The sequence below is a fragment of the Nuphar pumila genome, chromosome 3 (genome assembly GCF_984573655.1).
Source record: "Nuphar pumila chromosome 3, dmNupPumi1.hap1.1, whole genome shotgun sequence".
NCBI lineage: Eukaryota > Viridiplantae > Streptophyta > Magnoliopsida > Nymphaeales > Nymphaeaceae > Nuphar > Nuphar pumila.
In genome coordinates, this window is record NC_143251.1 from 117,272,408 (window position 1) to 117,295,772 (window position 23,365).

Sequence of the window (23,365 nt, forward strand, 5' to 3'; positions counted from 1 at the left end):
CTTAAATAGGGATCTATTTCAATCATGGAGTACCTCAATAAGATATAAGAAATTACAGACCAACTTGCGATGGTTGGATACGAGATCCCTGATAAGGATAAGGTGCAACGGTCTCTCAATGGATTAGGGCCTGATTATAATGTTCTTTATATTAGCTTATCATGTTTTGATGAGCTGCCTTCGATTGAAGCTTTGCGCCCAAAACTTCTTCAATTTGAAATGAATTTGATAAGTACAATTGAAAGTTCTTCAACGACAGTTGACCGTCATAGTGTGCTCATGTTGAATACCCCGTATGGGAGAGGAAGAGGGGGCATGCGAGGAGGACGATGAAGAAATCAGGGAGGCCGCAGACTGCTTTCACTTTCAAAGACTCCTCTTCAAGGCAGGAGAATTCCCACATGTTACATGTGAAAAAAGCTAGGTCATGTTAAAACCAACGGTTGGTTTAAAAATGATCAAATGCATTCTGGACTGACAAATTCAGGAGGATCAGGAACAAAACAATAGTTACCAATGGACAAACAACTTGTGTTGGCTGCCATAGCAGGACCAAATTTGAAACAGTATGATCAGGGAGTTTGGTATGTTGACTCAGGTGCAGCAAACCATATCACTGGGGATGGACGTAAATTTAACACTTTGACTCCTTATTTTGGTAGAGATAGAATTATTACTAGAGATAGCTATCGTCATCCCATCACCCACTCTGAAAAAGTTTCGATTCCTATGTCATTTTAACCTTTATTTGTCAAATGGTTTTCCTGTCCCCAATATTAAAAAGAACCTTGTTTATGTTTCTAAACTCGTTGATGATATTAATTCTTGCATCAATTTTACTCCTGGTTATGGTAAGGGACATTCGTTAAAGGAGAAAGACGAGAAAATATGTATCTCTTCAAAGAAAATCCATTGCTCTGTGTTCCAATCAAGTTAGCTGCCAATTCCGGAAGCTCTTCTTCTCCTTGTTTTGCTAATGCGTTCAGTCAAGAGTCCGGCATAGTCGCCTAGTGCATTGTAATAAGGATTTTGTTGAGAGGCTTGTTTCTAGTGGTTTAATTTCTTCGTCTAGTTTGTGTCAAGAGTCAAATAATAAAATCTGTCCCAGTTGTCAAGTTATAAAGTCAAGTACTGCCATTTATTTTCATTGATAAAAGCGCTTCTAAACTGTTTGAGATTGTTCATTCTGATATATGGGGACCAGCCTCTAATGCTTCTTCTTCCGGGAGTCGATATCATGTTACCTTTATCGATAACTATTCTAGGTATACTTGGATATATTTTATGAAGCACAACATGAAGTTTTTAAAATCTTCAAAAACTTTCATGTTTGGGTTCATAACCAGTTCTCCCCGCCTATTCTTAATTTCCAGTGTGATGGGCGGGTACTCTTCAAATAACTTTATTGAATACCATAAGGAAAATTGAGTCAATCATAGAGTATCTTGTCCTCAAACAACTATGCAAAATGGGCTTGCTAACAGAAAACACAGGCATATAGTTGAGAGTGCTCTTGCCATGATGCATGAAGGATGTGTCCCTTTTGTTCTTTGGACCGAAGCATTCCATACAACAGTTCATATAATTAATATGATGCCAATGAAGGAGGTCTTATATTATGAGCTATTTGGACAACACTCTAATTATGACTATCTAAAGGCTTACGATTGCACCTGTTATGTTCACATTGATGATTCCTTGAGAACCAAGTTTGACAAGAAAGCCTATATTTGCAAGTTCATTGAGAACATGTGCATTTGTATTGCGAGAAATGTTGTTTTTATTAAATTTAACCATATATAAGGATTCTATCAAGGAGTCCTAAACAACCATAAAAATTAAAATTTGGAATTAATTACAATTAATTAATAATTAATAATTAATCATTATTTATTAATAATTAAATATCTAAAAACTTTCGGAGGGTACCTTATCCCTCTGCGAATCTTTTTAACTCCAAATTAACTTTAATTTAAATATAAAAGTGAATTTGAAGCTGGATTTTGGTTGGGTATGGGTTTTGGATCATGATCGGGATTCGGATCCGGATCCAAGATCTAAATCCATATCCAAACCCCAATTGGATCTTGGGCTGGATAAATTCCAGATTAATATGGGTCTTAGACAGAGTCCAGATTCATATTAATTTGGATCAAATGCATTGGATCCAGTGTTATCCAATTCCTCACCCGGCTTGTCGAGGGGGTCTTTTTTTTTTTTTTTTGAAAAAATGCGATTTTTGGGCCAATCGTAACCCAAATTCAGTAAAGTAAAATATCGTTACCCTCAGAATTTTGAGATGCATCCAACGATATATAACTTGAATTTCGCCCTAAAATAACCAGAATTTCGCTTGAATTTAAAGGTTGAAAATAAAACTTTTTCTCACATTTCGATTGGCTCGTCTCGACCTTGTCGATGAGACTTGGGCCAAGCCCAGACTAAAAAAACGTCAGCTTATATGAAGGTTTTACCGATTTTTCTTCTATACTTAGCCAAATTTTTGAAAAATCTCCAAATGACTAAGTGTGAAAATAAGCGATATTGCAAAGAGGGCTTTAATTAAAAGGAAAGATGGGTTTTCTTTTTTAAGGGGTTTAGATTAGATGTTGGTTTCAGATCTGATATTGTAAAACTCAGGTCTGATGCAAGATGAGAGAAAAATGTCGAAGAAAGGAGGAAAGGAAAAGGAGGTTCAGGGACTTACGTGCTCTGGTACCATGATAACAGGTACTTGCAGCACTTCAATCGATGGTGAGAGGTAGGAATAAAGGAATAGGGAAGAAGAAGTTGAGGGTCGGGCATAATTCTTGAATGGGCTCCGTCACAGGTATAGGGGTATGCCATCTTGGCATTTATAGAACTACTTGTAATCCTAATCAGGGCTGATGAATGCTTTACAACTCATCAACATGACACATATGCCACATGTAGGGACAGCCCTATTTAACTATTACATGCAAAAATAGTACAAAGGATCAAATTACCCCTGTCGATCAAGGTTCCAGTACTAAAATTTACTACTTCCATACTCTTTTGTCAGCATTTCTTTCTAGAAGTGATCATAGACTCTTAAAATTCTCTAAGTGGTGCAGTTAGTGAACCAAAACAGAGGCTGTATTCATGTTCTCTCGCTGTGATCATTATGGTCCCAAATGGATAGAATTATCACTAACTTAATTGAAATGAATTTGAATATTACGTTCTTTTTTACAAGAAATGGTGTTTCTAGTGTGCATGTGAAACATGTCATTATGGTCATGTGATAAGTACTTCAAAATGGTGTCCTTCCTTTCAGAATAGGTTGACAAAGCTGCCTCCACATTCACTAAAGATCAAGATGCAAAACATTCTTTGATTCATTCAGCGAGTACCTGCACTCAACCATCTGCACATAAATTCAAAAGCAAATATCCCGAACAATTGAATGAAATGGGGCATCTTATGTAAGCCGACACTATAAAGACCGATAGTGGAATAATTATTAACGTTCAGTTTGGAAAAATGCACACAGGCCCACATTGTTTTCCTGTAGTAGTGGTGAATACACAAAAAGGTTGGATGTGTGATTTAATTGTTTTTGAAAGGAAGGTTCCTTTACTTTTTACAATGTAACCCAAAAATTGGCTTATCGTTATGGAGATTGAGCAGAGAAAATACTTTATTAGGGTGGTCTGATGTCAAATTTAGCTTATTCTTTCTACTTTGTTGATGTTTGGATTTGCTAGTCTAGATTCTTGCTTTGTTGTTCTTTGGTTTTGTGTTGTAGTACCTTCATACTTTTTTCTTTTTACAGCATTGCCGTTGACGACCATAAGATTTCAATTCTGGATAGTGGTCAAGGAATGGATGGTACCAATGCAAACTCTATTTTAAAATGGTAGAGTGCATTCCTTTTGGTTCTCATTTTTTTTCCTTTTGGTTCACATGCATCTTTGACTAATCTCAATTCTCTGCAGATGTCATAGAACTTTGTGATTTTCTGTTTTATGTACACATTAACTTTATCTTTCTGCTTTTGCTTTATCCATTTTCCCTGCATTATGTGGTCTATATTATTTTATTGGAAAATTTTCAGAATTTCAAGTTGTAAAATAGAGCATGATTATGCATGGTGCCTAGCATGGTACGAGCAATATGCTGTTGTCCAATAATTGTGCTGGGTTTTATGTGATTTCATACTCAGGGCATTGTACATACAACTTTGTGACTGATGCTCTCAACTTTTGTAAACTCAACAATTAGAATTTTTTAACATTTGATGCTAGGTGATTGCATGGACTGGTTTCTCTAAGGAACAGTCTGCAGCATACATGAATACTCTGGAAAAATCAAATTAATATACATGCCAATATCTGTATCCTAGTTGTGCTGATGGTCTGGATTTTAGGCATGGTCTAGGTCAAACACAATTATCTATCTCTATATCAAAGGCACGACTCCAGGCTTGCTAGTTGTGCCTCGCCACAAGGTAGGAATTTTTGCCTCGTGGCACAGGCTTGAGGAAAAAATGTCTAAGAAGCACGCACCTCTTGCGCTTTGAGGTTCATGCCTCACTATCAGGTGCACACCTTTTGATGGCCATTTGTCCGACTTGTTATGTTTTTTTATTTTCAAATTTTAAAATATAAAGGAGAAAAGTGGGATTACTATTTTTGGGCATAGGTCTCGAAACATTACCCCCCCCCCCCCCCCCCCCCAAAAAAAAAAAAAAAAAAAACCACTAGCAACTCACATGCTACCAGCAAGCCATTGACGATGCTAAGGTGGACCCATTATTCCTTCTATCCTTGTCCTCTGTGTGCGTCTTAGTTGTCATAGGCGCTAGGCGGTGATCCCCGAAAAAGGCCTAGGCGGTACCCAAAATAAACAAAATAAAAAAAAAACATAATAAGAAACATGTAGACAACGAAAAATCAATCAATAATAAGCAATAGACAAATAATATGTCGTTGAACACTGTAAAACACACTGTAAAACACACTGTAAAACAATTATATTACATAACCTTAACCTCCTCAAACAAATTAAGAATAAATTAATAATTGAATAAACAAACCTTACAACTAACAATATGAATGAACAATACACAAAAATAAAATGATGTATACAAAAAAATTAACAACAATAGACATAATACAAACAATAGACAAATAATGTCTTATTCTTCTCAACAATAGACATAATACAAGCAATAGAAAAATATTGTCTTCTCCTTCTTATTCTTCTCAACAATAGACATAATACAAGCAATAGACAAATAACATGTCTTTTGTTTCTTCTTCTCCTCCTCGAAGACACGTCTTAAAAAAAACTTACAAAAAAAAACCTAAAAAAAAAACCTTGGCTTAAAAAAACGCCTAGGCGGCAATATGGGGCCCCACCATCCAGACCTGGTCGCCTGCGCGGTGGGGCTGCGCTTAGCTCACCTATACGCTGCCTTTGACAACTAAGGTGTGCGTTATTGTGTACGAAAGTGCGTGACTATATATGTGTGTCTTTGCATGTTTTGATTATAAGTGCCTTTAGTAGATATGATTCTGTTTTAGTAGTTGTGCATGCATGCTTGAGAAAAACAGATTGACGTTTGTTTACACGAATTTTGTGTGTATGTTTGAAAAAAATGTTTGAATTTGCTCTAAGTAATTGTTGTGTATTTAAATAAGTTTTTGCACGTGATTTAAAAAGCTATTGTTGTATATGTGTGCCTAGTTGGCAAACTCAATGAGTAATCGCGTGATTCGGTTGAGTTGCCTTGTATCAAACCCTAGCAAAGTCGAAGAACTAGTACGGCTTGGTTAGGGACTAAACTTGGCTGAGTCTTAACATCGACTTGGCCAAGTGAGGTGAGACTTGACTGGGTTAGATGAGTCTTTTCATTGACTCGGTCGAGTTAGTTGAGTCTTAACTATTCGTTTATTAAAGTTGGTGATGAAAATATTTCAAATAAATATGCTTTTGGAAAATGTTTTTGTATGCTTAGTTGATTCACACTTTTTTCACCTGAATTAGTGGTATTTGCTACGTCACATGGGTACGAGTATGGTGGGTACGACACGACAATTCCAAAAAATGTGGGTACGGGGACATGATGGTACATATATTAAATATTACATAAATATAAAATAAATTTCAAAAAGCAAAATCTATTATACCAACAAGACAACATAAATTAATTTAACAATTAACATTTAATAATCAACTAAACTAGTAACAGGTTCTCAAAATTTATACTTTAGAATGGTGCAATAACTCAAAATTTATCCATTTAATTGTGTAGATCCACTCAGAGTGCTCCGGTATCTTTAAACCGTCAAGCACGGATGCCCCGGTACCTTTAAACCAGTTAGGCTCACAAAATTTAAATTTTAGTTTCTCATCATTGTCATTGATATTACGCACAAGTTTCACAACTCACGGACTCGAGTCAGGTACCCAACCCAACTTTGACTTTGTATTTTATTTCCGTCGTGATGATTAATCTGGGTTTGCGCTGACCTTTCCGAATTATGAACAATGAAGCAATTGCAAATGTACCCTTTTGAAATCATATTGCCTGTGTGCATGTGTGTGTGCAGGATCACCCTCTAGTATGAATGTGCATATAGTTTAAATAAATTCAATCTCATCCTCATCTCTTGCATTTGCAAGTTGATAGCCAACACAAGCAGGCTCATATGTTTCACTTTAATAGAGTTTAAGCCTTGTAACAATCTATACATGGAAAAGGATATTTACAATTTCCATGTATAGAATTATTTCATTATTTAAGTAAATGAACCATGAAACAAATCATATGTTTAGATTCCTAAGAATACAGTAGGAGATATCATTGTTACAAACTTTGGGGTTCACACATCCGCACCAAACCAAATTACCGAGAGGAAATTAGCTAGGAGTCTAAAGAGAAACTGCTGCATAATTACTAACCCAGTGAAAGCTCAACATTTAGTGCAAACCTAAGAAAGTGTACCAAGCAAACGTGTAACAGTTATTCAGATTATCAGGCTGGTTAAATCATCGTTGTGTGATTCAGCTTTCTTTCAATGCATCCAAAGCTGTGGTCATGTTGAGTTATTCACGTAGCTAAAAAAATTAAAACTTATTGACTCCCCAAGTCATAACTAAAAATCACAGCATTTCTATTTACTCTTTACTAAGGAATCATATTAGACATAAAAAGTTCAAATCTATACTGGAACAACATTTTAGACATCACTGAAAATCACATTGTGTCTGATTTCTATCTATACTGAGAAAGCATATGAGTTCAGAAAAAATCACAGCAACCTATTTCAGTTTATATATAAAAAAACTATTTGATCTAACTAGGAGTCACAACATGTCTAATTAAAGTTTATATTAAAAGAGCATATCAACAAAAAGAAAGATCCGGTCTTTTAGCAAATCCGGTGTGACGAGACAGTAGGAAAATGTAACTTGGAAAGGAAAACAAGTTTATCAGTAACGCGTGACTGATCACACGGGAATCACAGGTCAAACTTTGTTGAGATACCACTTTCGGTAATTATACGTAACAGACCCGCTGCATGCTTGAAATCGGTGTGTATATACCGAATATAACAGGTAACCTCACTTAACGGAATCCTAAAAAAAATCTCTTTTCTTTTTTTTTTAGCCGACAACGAAACCCTATAGCAGGAATCGAAACCCACCCGAAACAACAATAAAAAAACCCTCCCCTTAACAGAAATCCGAAAACCCCCAAATCAGAGATTTGGGGTTTTCGGTATGGGACTGACAGCAAATCCCCCCATACATGAAACGCAAAAAGTGAAATCGCCGAGCACAATACCCTACCCATTTAGATTTAATAAACCCCCAAATCCCTCTTTCATTATTCGAAAACCCTTTTTTCATAAATCGAAACCCCCTTCTTTTTTCAATCGATTTAGGGCCTCACCGTAACCCCCATCAATGCTCGAACACCTGACACACCAAAACAAAGAAAAGAAACAGTAACCCCTACTTGTCCGGTGTTTCTCCTCTGAGATGCCATGGTGGAGGTGCTGCCGACCACCCCTTTCCTCCAATAGTCGTGATTCGGAAATGCAACCGACCACACCCCCTCCTCTAAAAGAGGGATCGATGTCATCGATCTCGGGCTTCCCTGCGAGGTCGTCGACGATGGCGATTGGAATAAGGAGGCGGCGACAGGACTTGCTGGAAATCACAACGAGAGAGCGAGAGCGAGTGTGGGAGGAAGCGACTCGGGGACCCCCTTTTGTAGGAGGGTGCCCGAAAAGGGAGGAGCCTCCTCCAGGTGGCTGCCCATCTCCCCACCCCCTTTCCATTAAAGTTTAGCTTGTATTAGGGTTCTGAACCCTAACACACCTCTTTTATCAGGCAGCTCGTATCGGGCTATTTTTTTTTTTGATTCGTAACACGGGGTGCAGCTTGGGACCGGGTTCGAGACCTGCGGTCCATACGCATTCTTGATGCGCGGATCCTTTACTCATTTGAGTCCGCGGTTTGGACCCATACGGGTCCAATTACGGATCCGTATTATTTATCACATATATATATATATATATTTTCATTATGTATATGTGGTATTCTATACACGAACCCTTCTTGAATTGCTATGGATACTGGATCCTAGATCCGAAAAGGATGTTCCATCTTCAAAATAAAAAAATTATAACCCACATTAAATTAATTTAAATAAATAACAAAAATTTTAAGGTTGTTACACAACTGATCCAATTCATGCACATACTCAAACTATTTACATATGTCGACATCGCTTCAAACAACGTCATTCGGGTTGATTCATGTACATCAAGTATATGTACATGGATCAGCTAGGCATTGACATAATAGCAGCTGGTTTGATCCATGTACATGATCTCTAACGACCCCAAGTCAGCTCGTTTGATCCATGTGTTAGAAAGTGACTTGAAATACATTGGGTTCAATAATGAACCCATATCTATGCACGTGAAGTGCAAATATACCCATTAAAGGGAAACAACATAAGCACATAATGTGCTAACACATAAAACCCATAAAAAGGGAAAAATATGACATAAAGTCATAAGTTGCATGTCATTGAAGAATAATGGAGAAGGGGTAAAAACCCCATTACAATGGAGCATAAGCTCCCTCAAGAAGTAAGAAATACAAAGGGGAGAGCCCCTATTTATAACAACAAAAAAGAGCCTTGGAGGGGCTCCACTCATAGACGTTGGAGCCCCTCCAACGGTCACAAATGTGACCGTTGGAAGGGGCCCAACGTCTATTTGAGTGGGCCCCCCAAGGTACCTTTTGGTACTTGAGAAAAAAGAAATAAAAAATAAAAGAAAAAGAAAAATAAAATAAATTACAATCACATTCATAAAGTGAATGTGCGTAAAACAGAGGAAAAGACTAAAATACCCCTACGGCTAAACAAAAGGAAAATATATATTTTATATATATAAATAGGAGGATACATATACATATATACCATATATATATATGTATCATCTTTTATATATATAAAATATATCTAATTACAACAATTGATGGGTACATTTTAACACCATGTACATGATCTCTAACGACCCCAAGACATCCCCGTTGAAAAGTAATTTTTTTTTTAAACAATTGCGGAAACCAAACCCAAAGATCCGGGGCCCTACAGACATAACAGGGATCTTACGTTAAACCAACAATCAACTAATTAACTTTATTCATCAATAATCATAGTTTAAAAACATAATCAAATAAATATCCAAAATTATGGAGCCACACTGTCCCAAACAAAATATCAAAAAGTAGCCACGCAGCCTCGTACGCCCTATATAGCAGACGTCCTCATCACTGGGCTTCAGGTCCCTTGAAAAAACATACAGGGCACAAGGTCGGAATCAAAGATCCTGCCTATGAATTCCTCTAAAGATCAAAATAGGCAAGAAAAGCATAAATCAAATCCATGCAATATTTTGAGGAACTACAACTATCTCATAATCCAAATAACCATTTATGCATTTTATAACAATTATTATGCAACAATAATATCTCACACAGAAAAGAAACAAGTAATGATGAATGAACTAATAGCAGAACAATAAACATGCATGAGTAACGTATTAAATTATTATCAGAGTTTTCTTTTGTATACCTGTTCCTATTAAATGCACACAAATTTAGTTTCACTTTTCATTAAAACCCGCAGATACTAAAAAACGGGTACAACAATTCTCGAAGTTCAAGATAGGTTCACAGTTGTAGCTTTACACACCACTTCTAATTTATTATTGGGTTCCACACATGTTCCTTAACCAATATAAGAAATCAACACCAACCATTGGAGCATTAAAAAATAACATCTAATGTCGGGACACGTGAGAAATCAACATCTAATGCTGTCACTTTCTTGGTATACCAATAACAACCGCTGTGTCTACACACCACCCCCAAGCAAAGTAGCGTAAAACTTCTTAAAACCATGGTTGGGAGGTGAACCATCATATCGAGTTCAGGGGCACAATCGCACACGAAGTTTTAGTATCCTCACGGTTCTCCAAAACCGCCATCTGAGATTCTCATACTGTGAAAGGGATATCCAGGAAGAAAACATTAATTACACTGTTTTATTTCTTTTATCTTTTTATCAAAAGATAAATTCTTTACAAAGGAACCGTTTTGCAAATCCACTTGCAAAACAACATGAGACCTTGGCTCGTTACAATATTTAACAATGCAATTAATTTAGAAAATCAATAGTTTCATATGGATTTTTGCAATGCATTCAACAAGACATAGCCTACAATGGTTCACATCTAGACCACTGATGCATCTCATGCAAAAACTATAGTGAACATGTAACCAGACAATCATTCAGCATGTCTACAAATGTACATTCATTCACACACAATATGAATATACATGAAAAACATATTATATATGCATATGAACGCATGCTTGCAACATACATCGTGTGTCATGATTCATAATATGCAAATATGCACATGATCATATTAATGCAACAATATTATAACTTCAGAATTCACGTGTTCATAATATGCATATCTATGCCAACATTATATTAAATCTCATGAGTACATGTAAACAACAAATATTTTTGCCAATTCGGGCAAGCTCGGGATACAACACATACCCACTCAGCCCGAAGCTATGCTGTCCCTCTCACGGTACAACACTAAAACTCTATTGGCACTCATCTGGACTTAGACAAAACAATCACAGCCCCAATCGATGACCATATGCCGTCTCAATTAATTTTTTGCACGTATGTGATGATTCTTTACAACACTGAAACACATTTTTCTGCACCAACCGAACATATATGTGATGACACATTAACATGTAATTTGGTGATGATTTAAAAACATGTACAATCATGCATAACTGTGCATTTCAGTAAGATTTCACAAGCATAAACAGTCCCACCTAACATTCTTTTCGGTAACACCTCATAGGCATGCACAACCACATGACATGTACATGGATCAGCCAGCTGTTAATATATATATATATATATATATATATATATATATATATATATATATATATATATTGCTAGCTGATCCATGTACATGATCAAAATCATGTACATTGGTCGGCCTGACCCAAAATAATTATGTGTACAACAACTTGATGCATATACACATGAGAAAACTTGATAAATCTGAATCAAACATATGTTCAGATGCATTTATATGAAACTCGATAAAAATCTAAATAAAAAATATATTTAGACTCCGGATCAACAAATCGTACATATATATATACACGCATATATATTCAGATTATAAGAGCCTCGAAACTCGACAAATTTGAATATATATATATATATATATATATTCAGTGTTCCTAAGCATGGGAAATCAACAAAACATACTCATCAAACCCATGACATCGACAACCATAGTTTAAGTCCTTTTATATTAGAGGTTTTTTTGAAATTTTGTTTTCATAAGGACTTAGTTGTAATTTTTTCTTTGAGCCTCTCTCTATTTAATATAAAGAGAAGCCCTAATCCAAAGGTAACGAGATTAGTTTCTGTGCAGCTGACTCTCTTTCTTTCTCTCTCTCTCTCTACACAGGTGACTGCTTCCTTCTACATGGTATCAGAGCCCTCGATCTCAGGAGCGTGATCACGAGAGGACTGATCTTCACCAACGAAAAAAAAAACCCCGACTGCGTGAAATCAGGTTTGCTGTTCAGCGATTGTGGAAGATCTGATAACAGATCTGGGATGTTACCCAAATCTGTCGTCAGATCTAAGGATGGAGCTCCCAACGAGGATTTCCTGGAGCCGTAACCTCTTTTTTATTTTGGAATCTGGAGTTTTTTTTCTTCGTGATCTCCTGTCGTGATTTCCTGGACATTGACGAGTTGTGTTCCTGCTGTTGCGTGCCTGCCGTGATTGCTGTGCTGTTGGCTGTTCCTGCTGTTTGGGTCACGCAACAAGTTTATGTGCTGCTGCATGCTAGTCGTGTTTTTCATTTTTTCTGTGCTGATTGAGTGCCTGCCGTGATTCGGAAATTTATTTCCTGTGCTTGTTGCGTGTGATCGAGATATGATTGATCTATTTAATTGTCCTCTGAAGACTTATTGGCTGTTATGCCTTATATGTTTGAGGAACAACAATTGCCGTGATCATCTGTGTTGCAACTGAATATTATCGTTGGTCGTGGTGTGGTTGGGTACAGCAATGGTCGTGACTCCCTGCTGTGTCGAGTTTTGTTTCGTGCTGTGTTAGTTCAAGCTATCCCTCTGTCGTGAAAGCAGCAAGAGTGATTCCCTGTTGGTTGTGGGCTTTTTTTTTTTTTGGAAACAACAGGGCTGATTCCTTACAGTGTTGGAAAATTCTACTTGAATACTTGCTGTTCAAATGAGCAGTATGGCTGAAAATTCGAAATGTGATTCTAAAATGGAACATATTGGGGAGTATAAGGCTTTTTCCAACCCATTCTCGTACGGCTCTTCCGTAAGGTTGAATGAAACCAACTATGCCAGGTGGTCCAGAACTTTTATGATGTCGGTATCTGGACATCGTCGAAAACATATTCTGTTGGAAGACGAACCCTCTGAAAAATTGGGAAAATATGTTACTTGGGATGAAGATAATGACACAGTTATGGCATGGATCATCAATAGTGTCGAACCCCATATTACAGATGGATTGATCTACTATAATACAACCAAACTGATGTGGGACAATCTTCGTGATACATACTCACAAAAAACTAATGTGAGTCGTATCCTGCAAGTAGAACAAGAGATATATAATTTGCAGCAGGGAGATCAAATATTGGCTCAATACTATGCCTATGTCAAAGTTGCATTTGAAAGACTTAATGCTGACAGGCCTCTTTGTTGCTCGAAGAAAAAGGATCATCAAGAACAAACCATGGTTGCTCGTTTGCTTTCAGGTCTTTCTTCAGATTTTTCTGTTGCAAAAGTTCAAATGTTGACTGAATCAGATGTTCCCACTCTTGCTGATGCATACAATCGTCTGAGTAGACTTGCGATCTCTCTGCCACAATCTCAGCCTGTGTGACTCAGTCATCTGCTCTTGTTGTCTCATCTGGTTATGGGCGTGGAAATATTCAGAATATCAGAGGACGAAGAGGGAATGTCTTTTGCACACACGTGCACATTCTGAAATATTTGAATCTACAAATTTTATCTTATTGGCAAAACCTTCTAGTCATCCAAGAATGAAATAAATATTTAATATCTATTTTTGATGCAACCTAGCGTTGTCTACATCAAGGAAAGAATCAACAGAGTTATACAAAGGTATTTCTTCCCGTCCCATGATGATAGGGATTTCGAAATCCAGTTTGTCATAAATGGTCGGGATTTCAAAAATCCAGTTTCTCATAATTGGTCGGGAAAACACTGGTCGGGATTTTAAAATGGAAGGCAGAGAAAAGCTTCAATGTACATTCTGTAGAAAATTTGGACATTTAGAAGATCGTTGCTGGGATAAGCATGGTCGGCTAACCTCTTCTTCATCAAAGTCATATACTCCTAAAGCAAATGTTACTACTATCGAGGCAACAAATGTACATGAGAATATCTTTGCAAGTGATCGTAGTATCACCCTAAGTCGTGCTGAATATGATGAGTTGATAGCTCTTCGTCCTTTGAGTTCCACTCCTCCTGTAGCTGGTGTTGCCTATTCAACCAGAAATCATTTTCATCCGACTGATAGTAAGTGGGTTATTGACTCTGGTGCATCCAGACATTTGTGTGGAAATTCACATGTTTTTTCAGATCTAAAGGATATTAAGGCTCAGCTTGGAGTCTCATTAGCCGATGGGAGCTCCTCCCCGGTTGTTGGTCAGGGAAATATTTTTATATCCTCCTCATTATAGTTGAAAAATGCTCTTCATGCTCCAAACTTTCCTCAAAGTTTACTCTCTGTTAGGTGCCTTATAAAAGAACAAAACTATAGAGTAATATTTGATCCAATGGGTTGTCATTTTCAGGATTTGCTGACGGGGAAGAAGATTGGTGGAGGCTATGAAGAAAATGGAATTTACTACCTACATCATCCAATGGGTTCTGTTCATGCTGCAGTGGAACATTCATTCAGTCCTGTTCAGTGGCATCGTCTTGGTCATCCTTCATTGTCAAAGCTTCGGTCGGTCTTTCCTCAGATTCCTTCCACCACATCATTTCAGTGTGAAGCATGTCAGTTGGGAAAGCATCATTGAAGTTCGTTCCCTTCGAGTTAGAGTCAGTCTAGTAATAAAGTTTTTGAACTTCTTCATGCAGATGTCTGGGGTCCTAGTAAGATTCCTACTAGGACTCAGTGTCGTTATTATCTTGTTATTGTTGATGATTTCTCTAAGTTGTATTGGGTATTTTTAATAAAAGAACGATCTGAAGTTCCAAGTATTATCAAATCCCTAATTATTGAAATAAAAACTCAGTTTGAATCTATTGTCATGATTGTTCGCACTGATAATGCTCTCGAGTTTAAATCAAAAGGTCTGTTACAATTTTACCAAGATCATGGCATCCAACCCCAAACTTCCTGTGCCTATTCATCTCAACAAAATGGGGTGGCTGAACGAAAACATCGGCACCTGCTTGATGTTGCCCGGACCATTATGGTTCAATCTAATGTTCCTGCGTTATACTGGGGTGATGCGATTACCACTGCTTGTTATCTGATCAACCGCATGCCTTCATCTTCTGTGGGTGATCAAATTCCATTACATATCCTAAAACCTAATGCCCCACTTTTTTCTTTCTCACCAAACATATTTGGATGTGTTTGTTTTGTACATAAACTCGGCCCTGACCGTGATAAATTAGCTGCTCAAGCTACAAAATGCATATTTATAGGTTACCCAAAAAATCAAAAGGGCTATCGATGTTATGATCCTATTTTTCGCCGAGTATGTCAGTGCGGATGTATCTTTCTTGGAATCCTCTCCACATTTCTCTATTTCCGGTTCCCCGCTGCAGGTTGATCCAGCTTAGTCTTTTCCATTACCTATACCTCCTTTTCCTTTGGAATCTGTGCCCTCCTTACCGAACCAAACTTCATCCTCTTCCAGATTTAATAATCCTCCATTGGTATATGTGCGTAGAGCTCCACCTCCGCAAGCGCCTTCATCTTCTTCTTCCCCTGAGGTAAGTTCTACTGACAATAGTGATCTTCAGGATGATGATAACAGGCCTATTGCTCTACGAAAGGGGACACAACAATGTACCTTATATCCCATATCTCATTTTGTCTCCGATGCCAGAATTGGAAATCAGATGAAGTCTTTTATTTCAGCCTTATCTGCTGAAACTATTCCTCTGAACTATGATCAGGCTATGCAAGAAGAAATGAATGCTTTAGTATCTCAGCATACATGGGATCTAGTTGATTCCCCAGCAGATGCTGACATTGTTGGATGTAAATGGGTATATACAATAAAGTACAAATCTGATGGTTCTATTGAAAGGTACAAGGCCAGATTATTAGCGAAAGGGTATACTATGGTATTGACTTCTTTGAAACTTTTTCTCCTGTTGCACGGATGGGTACCATCCGTCTTGTTCTCTCCGTTGCTGTTCAACATGGTTGGAGCTTGTGCCAATTAGATGTGAAAAAATGCATTTCTATATGAGGATCTATCTGAGACCGTTTACATGCAACAACCTCCAGGATTCGAGGTTGAGGGGGAGTGTTAGAAGGTGTGTAGATTGAGAAAGGCGATTTATGGCTTGAAACAAAGTCCTCGTGCATGGTTTCAAAAGTTGTTTGAATTGATGTCAAGCTTTGGCTTTAATAGATCAGCAGCAGATCATACACTATTTAAACATAACTAGCTCTCGCATAGTTGTTATGGTGGTCTATGTGGATGACATCGTTCTTACAGAAGATGATGTGAAAGCTATTAAAGCCACAAAGGCTCATCTTCAAAAACACTTTGTTACAAAAGACCTTGGTTCACTCAGGTATTTTCTGGGTATAGAAGTTGCTAGGAGCCGTGAAGGGACGGTTTTGTCTCAACGAAAGTATGTTCTTGACTTATTAAAGAAATCGGGCATGTTGGGAGCTAAACCAACAAATAATCCCATGGACCATAAAGTTCAGTTGTTTGAAGAAAGGTCAAAACCAGTTGATAGCAAAAGTTATCGCTCCCTAGTAGGGAAGCTATTATATGTAACTGTGACCAGGCCAGATATTGCTTTAGTAGTAAGCAAAGTTAGCCAGTTTATGGACAAACCAACTGAGTTACACTGGAATGCAGCCATAATGATTCTTAGATATCTAAAATCCTCTCTTGGAAAGGGGTTATTGTTCAGAAAAGGTGGAACTCTGGAGATAGTAGCCTATTCTGATGCTGACTATGCTGGATCTGTGGTAGATAGAAAATCTACCACAGCATTCTGTGTGTTTTTGGTAGACAACTTGATTTCGTGGAGAAGTAAGAAACAAAATGTGGTTTCCAGGTCGAGTGCAGAATCAGAATATCGGGCTATGGCCCAAACAACTGCTGAATTGATGTGGGTTCGCACTGTTCTTCATGATCTCCAGGTGAAGGTTTCCTCTCCAATGTCCATGATGTGCGATAACAAAGCGGCAACATATATAGCAAACAATCCTGTCTTTCATGAGAGAACAAAGCACATTGAGGTTGATTGCCACTATGTGAGAGATATGATTCAAGCTGGTCATATCACTACCAAATACCTAAAGTCGGAAGACCAAGTTGCAAATATGTTTACAAAGCCTCTTGTTAGGCCAAATTTCTCAAAATGTTGTGACAAGCTGAGCATGATTGATATCTATGCTCCAGCTTGAGGGGGAGTGTTGAGAATAGGTGATTTTTAGTTCAAGTCCTTTTATATTAAAGGTTTTTTTGAAATTTTGTTTTCATAAGGACTTAGTTGTAATTTTTCCTTTTAGCCTCTCTCTATTTAATATAGAGAGAAGCCCTAATCCAAAGGTAACGAGATTAGTTTCTGTGCAACCGACTCTCTTTCTTTCTCTCTCTCTCTCTCTACACAGGTGGCTGCTTCCGTCTACAAGTATGATATTGGCACATATAAGTTATATGCATATTTTCTTATGCATAAGCAATCAGATCAACTAAATCTAAAATACAAGTATATTTTTGATGCATGAACAATGAAAATCGATAATATGCATATTACAATGCAAGATCAATAAAATCAACGAGTCTGAATATATATATTTTTAGATGCATGAATTAGGAAAATCGATATACATGAGAACAAATATATATATGTATATATCTATATAAAATCGACAATACATACATATATATATATATGTTATTTTGAAATCAGATTTTCCTTTTCCTCGCTAGACTCATGCTTAAATCGGTTTATACGTTTCCCTTTCCGGTGCGAATTCAGGGAGAAACCCTTACCTTGAATCGTAGATTGGAAAAAGACTAGAAAATCGATAGATGTTTGAAAAAATAATTTTTTTCTTTTTTTCTTTTTCTCTTTCTTTTCTTTCCTCTCTCTTTTCTCTCCACATGATTTTTGCTTTCTCAATTCTCTCTCTCTCACACTCTCTGGAACTCAAGTTCTAGAGAGGGACTCTAACCCACCTTATTTTATATTATTCTAATATGTTCTAGAGAGGGGGGTGACGTCCCCTCTAGATCACTCTATGAGAGTAGAGTCCTACCATGCGTAGAACTCTACACTTTTATCTAGATAACTTTATCTTTTAAATTTTTTATTTAATTTTATTTAATATTCTAAAGAAATATTCTGAAGAAATATTCTAGGAGGGTGACACCCCCTTCTGGAAGACTCTATGGGGTAGAGTTTTACCCCAGGTAGAACTCTGCCTCATATTTTATTTAAAACTTGATTTGAATTTAAAACTTTAATTTCAAAGTGATTGTAAAATTGCCATAGATGGATTTCGGATTCAGATTAGGAACCAAGATCCAAATCCATATGGATCCAACCTGGACCTGATCCTAGTCAATATGGATCCTGGACTAGGTCCACATTCGTGCTAACGTGAATGAAATGGAACAGATCCAGTCTGATCTAACTCAGAAAAAGTTCCAAAATAGAGACCAATCTTTTTTGCAAAATGCCATTTTTGGGTCGACCGATTTCGAAAAAGCAGGTCGCCAACGTGATCTAAATTCTTAGGCGGATCTAATGGTGGTCATGCATGAATTTTGTCTGAATTTAACTTGATTTTTGCTCAAATTTTTCTTGAATTTAAAGGTTAAAAATTGAAAATCTCTCAAATTATAACAAACTCTATTATGTCTTGGCAGTGGGCTTTGGTCTAGGCCCAGATCCTGTCATCTATGAATTAATTATTTTTCCATGATTTTATCAATTTAAATATAATATATAATTTAAAAATTATATTATTTCTTTTAAAAATCCTAGAAAAATACGAGATATTACACTGACTGCATCGGGTCAATTCCAACTCAGGCTCGAGTTTTTTTTTTACATTTTGCCTTGGTCAAACCAAGGTCAAAAGGGATGGGGCCATTTTGGTCCCGCCCCACTTGATTAATCTCCCCCCCTCCATCTCTCTCTCTTTGTTTGCTTTCCCAAAACCCTCCTCCTCCTCCTCCTCCTCGACAGGAGAGAGAGAGAGAGCAATGAAGCTAAAATGTACACTTTTTAAATTTTTTTAATATGGACCCTATATAGATCCATACGTGATTCAGACCCAAACTCTCTCTCTCTTTCTATATATATATGCCGGGTCGTACCCTCCGGACAACACTACTCTGCTCTTTAGCAGCAAATGCTGAATATATTTTGATTTGTTTGTTTCTTCAGCATTATTAATGCACCAAGTCACAACAATAATAGCAGATACATCAGGATTATCATATTTGTCTTTGTTTTGTTTTCTCTGGCTTTGGTTAAGTTATCTATCTTTTCAAGAACCTTTAGGCTCTGGTTACGATGTGACATGAAAATCTTTTACTTATTTCCACTGTTTAGGTCCTGTTGTTTCCTTCTAATCTGATGGTGTAACTATTCTCCATGCAGGGGTAAAATGGGTTCCTCAAATCACAGGCAATACAGGGATTTAGGTATAGGTGGGGATCCTCCTTATTTAATGGTATGTAATGTACCATTATGTGGTTTCCTTTGGAAGAAACATATGTAGTTGGGCCAAATGGGAATACTGTTTCTCTGATCATTATTATGATACCCATGCTTTATATTTGTTATCTTGATTGATCAACAATGCTAGATAGCAGTCTTCAACTTTCTGATTATGTGAGCAATGAAGTTCTTATGCGCCTTAAAATTGACACAGTTTGTCATTTCCTATATGCGTGTGAATAAGAAGGGATGTAGGATCTTTTGTTTTTCGCTTTCTATCTGCAATTAGTAGTTTTTTGATCTTTATTTTGGATGACTGGTTCTTCTGTGTTTGCCCAGGTTGCATCATTGGATTTGATCCACTGCACAGCAGTTATTGTGAAACATATTTGTTTGTTTTGGATGTGGAACCTGAAACTTGGTGTGTGGCTGAAACTGTACAACTGTTGATTGCTAGTCTCCTTGTAACTACGTTGTCCCGTGATAATACATTTATATTCACTTCCTGCATGTGACCTGATTCTCTCCCATACCCATTCTTCCCCTCTTCTTCTCTTTCTTCTACTTCCACTTCTCTTTCCTTCACAATGGTTTTGTACATGTTCTATGCTTGTATGATACTACATGTAAAAACCAGTTAAAAAAAAAATTAAGATCGGACCCGGGTCGGGTCCAGACCCGACCCGGATCCAACCTGTGCCAGCCCCTCGAAAACCCTTTTTCGAGGGGACTGGCAGCCCACGGCAGGGGGCTTCTCCGGCGACACATGGGGCGGGCCCTGTGTGCGCCCCCTCCCTATTAAAAGACGAGAGGGGAGAGGGGAGGGCCTACGAGCCTTCCCCGACCCCCCCCCCGACTCTCTCTCTCATCTCTCGTCTCTCTCCCCTCTGCTCTCTCTTCCCCCGACTCCATCTCCCTCTCTCTTTGCCGACGCCGGCCAACACCCCCTTTTTCACGGCGCCACCCTCTCCGGCGAGCTCCCTCCTCGGCAACCACCTCCCCGACGTCCTCCCTTCTCTCCGGCAGCCGCAGGTGAGCCCCCCTCCCTCGCTGTCTCCTCTCCTGTTACGGCAGGCAGGGGCCAAAGGGCCCCCTGCGACTTTCCCCCCTCTGCTTACCTTTTCGGCCCCTGCCCCCCCCCCCCCCCCTTTTTTTTTCCACGAACGACAGGGGCCATTGGCCCCTGCCTCCTCTTAAATAGCCGCAGGGGGCCTTTGGCCCTTGCGCTCTCTCCCTTCTCTTTTGGTAGGGGCCGATGGCCCCTACTCTTCTCCTTAAAAGAGAAGCAAGAGCCACTTTGGCTCCTGCCTCCCTTCTTTTGGGAAAAAAACCTAGCAGCGGCCATTTGGCCCCTGCCCCTCTTTTAACTGACAAGGGCCAGAGGCCCTTTTTCTGACGAGCAAGGGCTCGGCAGGGGCCTTCGGCCCCTGCCCTCCTTTAGATATCCGGCAGGGGCCGATGGCCCCTGCACCCATCTCCTTTTAATGGCATGGGTCATTGGACCCTACCCCGTTCTCTTTCGTAACGGTAGGGGCCGATGACCCCTGCATTAAGTTGCGGAGAAACCGAGCTTTCTCCCTACCTATATTCATTTTATACATGCTAAACTACGTACTTTTGCAGTGTTACGCAACGGAGCCCGTTCGCGCCCCGCGAACTAAACCGACGATCACTTACGTTCGTAGACGGCTTCATTCTCGCAATACTCCATGGTAGGAGAAGTTGCACAAGGACTTAAATAATTAAATCAAGCTTAAATAATTGATAATCGAAAGGACTTAATGATATATTTGTATACTTATATGTATATAAGTACACTTTTAAATCAAGGACGCGGTTTCGAGATCCTTGTCCTTTGCTTTCGCATTTCAGTTGCCGTCGCACTTTGCGCCCTGGCTTTTACTTTCGTATTTACTGTTTATTGTTTTTTTATTCAAGGACGCGGTTTCGCGGTCCTTGTCCTTTGCTTACACACTTTCTGTTTCTGTTGCCGTCGCGCTTTGCGCCCAGGCTTTTTGCTTTCATAGTTACTACTTACTGTCTTTTAATTCAAGGACGCGGTTTCGCGATCCTTGTCCCTTGCTTTCGCAGTTCCTGTTTGCCGTCGCGCTTCGCGCCTAGGCACTTCCTTTTCACATTATTATCTTTTGTTTCTTTTCCTTGCCATAGACTCAGTGTATTCGAGAGGAATACCTATTCCTCTTTCCACCCGATATGTTTTGGGAAAACCCTTGATCTGGGGCAAGACCAAGTTGTTGGGTGATAGGTTCCTTTGTGAAACCCATTTACCAAAACCAGTGTCGTGACTTACATAGCACCCAGACACTGCGTCATCGGATGTCAGATTCGAGAAAATCACATGCCTTATGTTGGCAAGATTGTGTGTGGTTTCGAAAGATTTGATATGTTAAAATAGTTTTTAAAAACATTATATCTTTGCGAAACACACTCCCGAGGCTCCTATTAAGGACCTGTATCCCTTTTTTCGTAAGTGTACTTAAACATGCGAGACATGTTAGTACTACGACGATTGGATGAGAGAGTCTTATGACCTCGATTAATGCTTAGTGCAGGTTGTTGAAAACACATATAAGAGTGGGATCGCCTTCATAGGCAAGATGCTCGTTTCGGTCTAATGGACCAGAGCATGAAGAATGAGGCAACGGCTAAGAAACCCCGTCGCGCTCAATTCAACCTTGCTTCGTCAAGAGAGAGGACGAAGGGTACCAACTCCGATAGACAGTCCATTTATGGCTTTCAAAAAGGGCAAAAGACCCGTTTTTCCCCAGTCATCGGAGGTTAGGGGGAGGGATAGGGGCTACATAAGTTAGCCTAACACTTCTGCAGAAGTTGGATGCATCCCTATCAGGCCTTGGGGACTTACTCTCTCGACCATCGGTCGTCTCCATAGGAATAGGATTCAGTCAGACAACCGAGGTATATTAAAATACTTAACATAATGAACACTCAGCTTGGACTCGACTGTTTCGACTCACGTGCCATGTATGTACCCGCATGATCGGTTATCAAGTAATAACTAAATTGAGCATGCACACTCTTTTCAGTTTGTTGTACTTAGCTTTTTCCTCCAGTCTATCTGCTTAGTTTGCTCGTTACTACCTGCTGCATAAATTATCTATGCCTAATTTAGTTCTTTCTGTCTTTGTACTCTCCTGCTAGTTTTTCGCAAAACTAACCCATTTCATGGGCACAGGTGACGATTAGGTGCATCAGGCGATGGCGCGACTGCGAGATGATTTAAGGATCTACTGTTTCTGCTCGTAGTGCTTCTCTTAGACATTTTTGGTTTTTGATACGGTTTTCCCTTGAGGAAACCCAAATTTTGTACAAACTTGATACTCTCTTTAAATAGAAAGAATGATTTCCTAAGTATTATTGCAGATCGTCCATGGTAAATCTTTGTTTTCTCGCTAACGTGCCCAAGGTTGTCAAACCTGCCTTTTTTTTGTTTTAAAAGAAATCGTTTCCGCTGATTTAGAAATAAACTCTGTAAAGAAAAGGAATTTTCCAACTATTTCAAGGAATTTATAAGGTTCGAAATTTTTGGGCGTTACACTACATCATTATAATTACATAGATGGTGCTCTATGCACTCTTGCATGCATGCTTTAGACATTGTATCTACATGAATGCTTCTTAATTGGGCCTTTTTGTAATGCATGTACAAAATCAAGTAATTGTATCTCATCACTTAAAAACGAAAATAAGCAACAAGTGCCATGAATTTTACATAAGGTTGTACTTAAAATGATACTCCTTTTTCACCATAGTGGTACAACAT

At 38.5% G+C, this 23,365-nt stretch overlaps 1 protein-coding gene across 1 annotated transcript in view; it reads left to right on the forward strand.

Moving 5' to 3' along the window:
• The window catches only part of GMI1 (gamma-irradiation and mitomycin c induced 1), a 143,741-nt gene that overhangs the window by 7,142 nt on the left and 113,234 nt on the right, over positions 1-23,365 (forward strand). The window contains exons 6-7 of the mRNA XM_090000911.1: positions 3,797-3,880; positions 19,504-19,576. Of these exons, the coding sequence (XP_089857037.1) occupies positions 3,797-3,880; positions 19,504-19,576 (157 nt within the window). The remainder of the gene's footprint in view (positions 1-3,796; positions 3,881-19,503; positions 19,577-23,365) is intronic.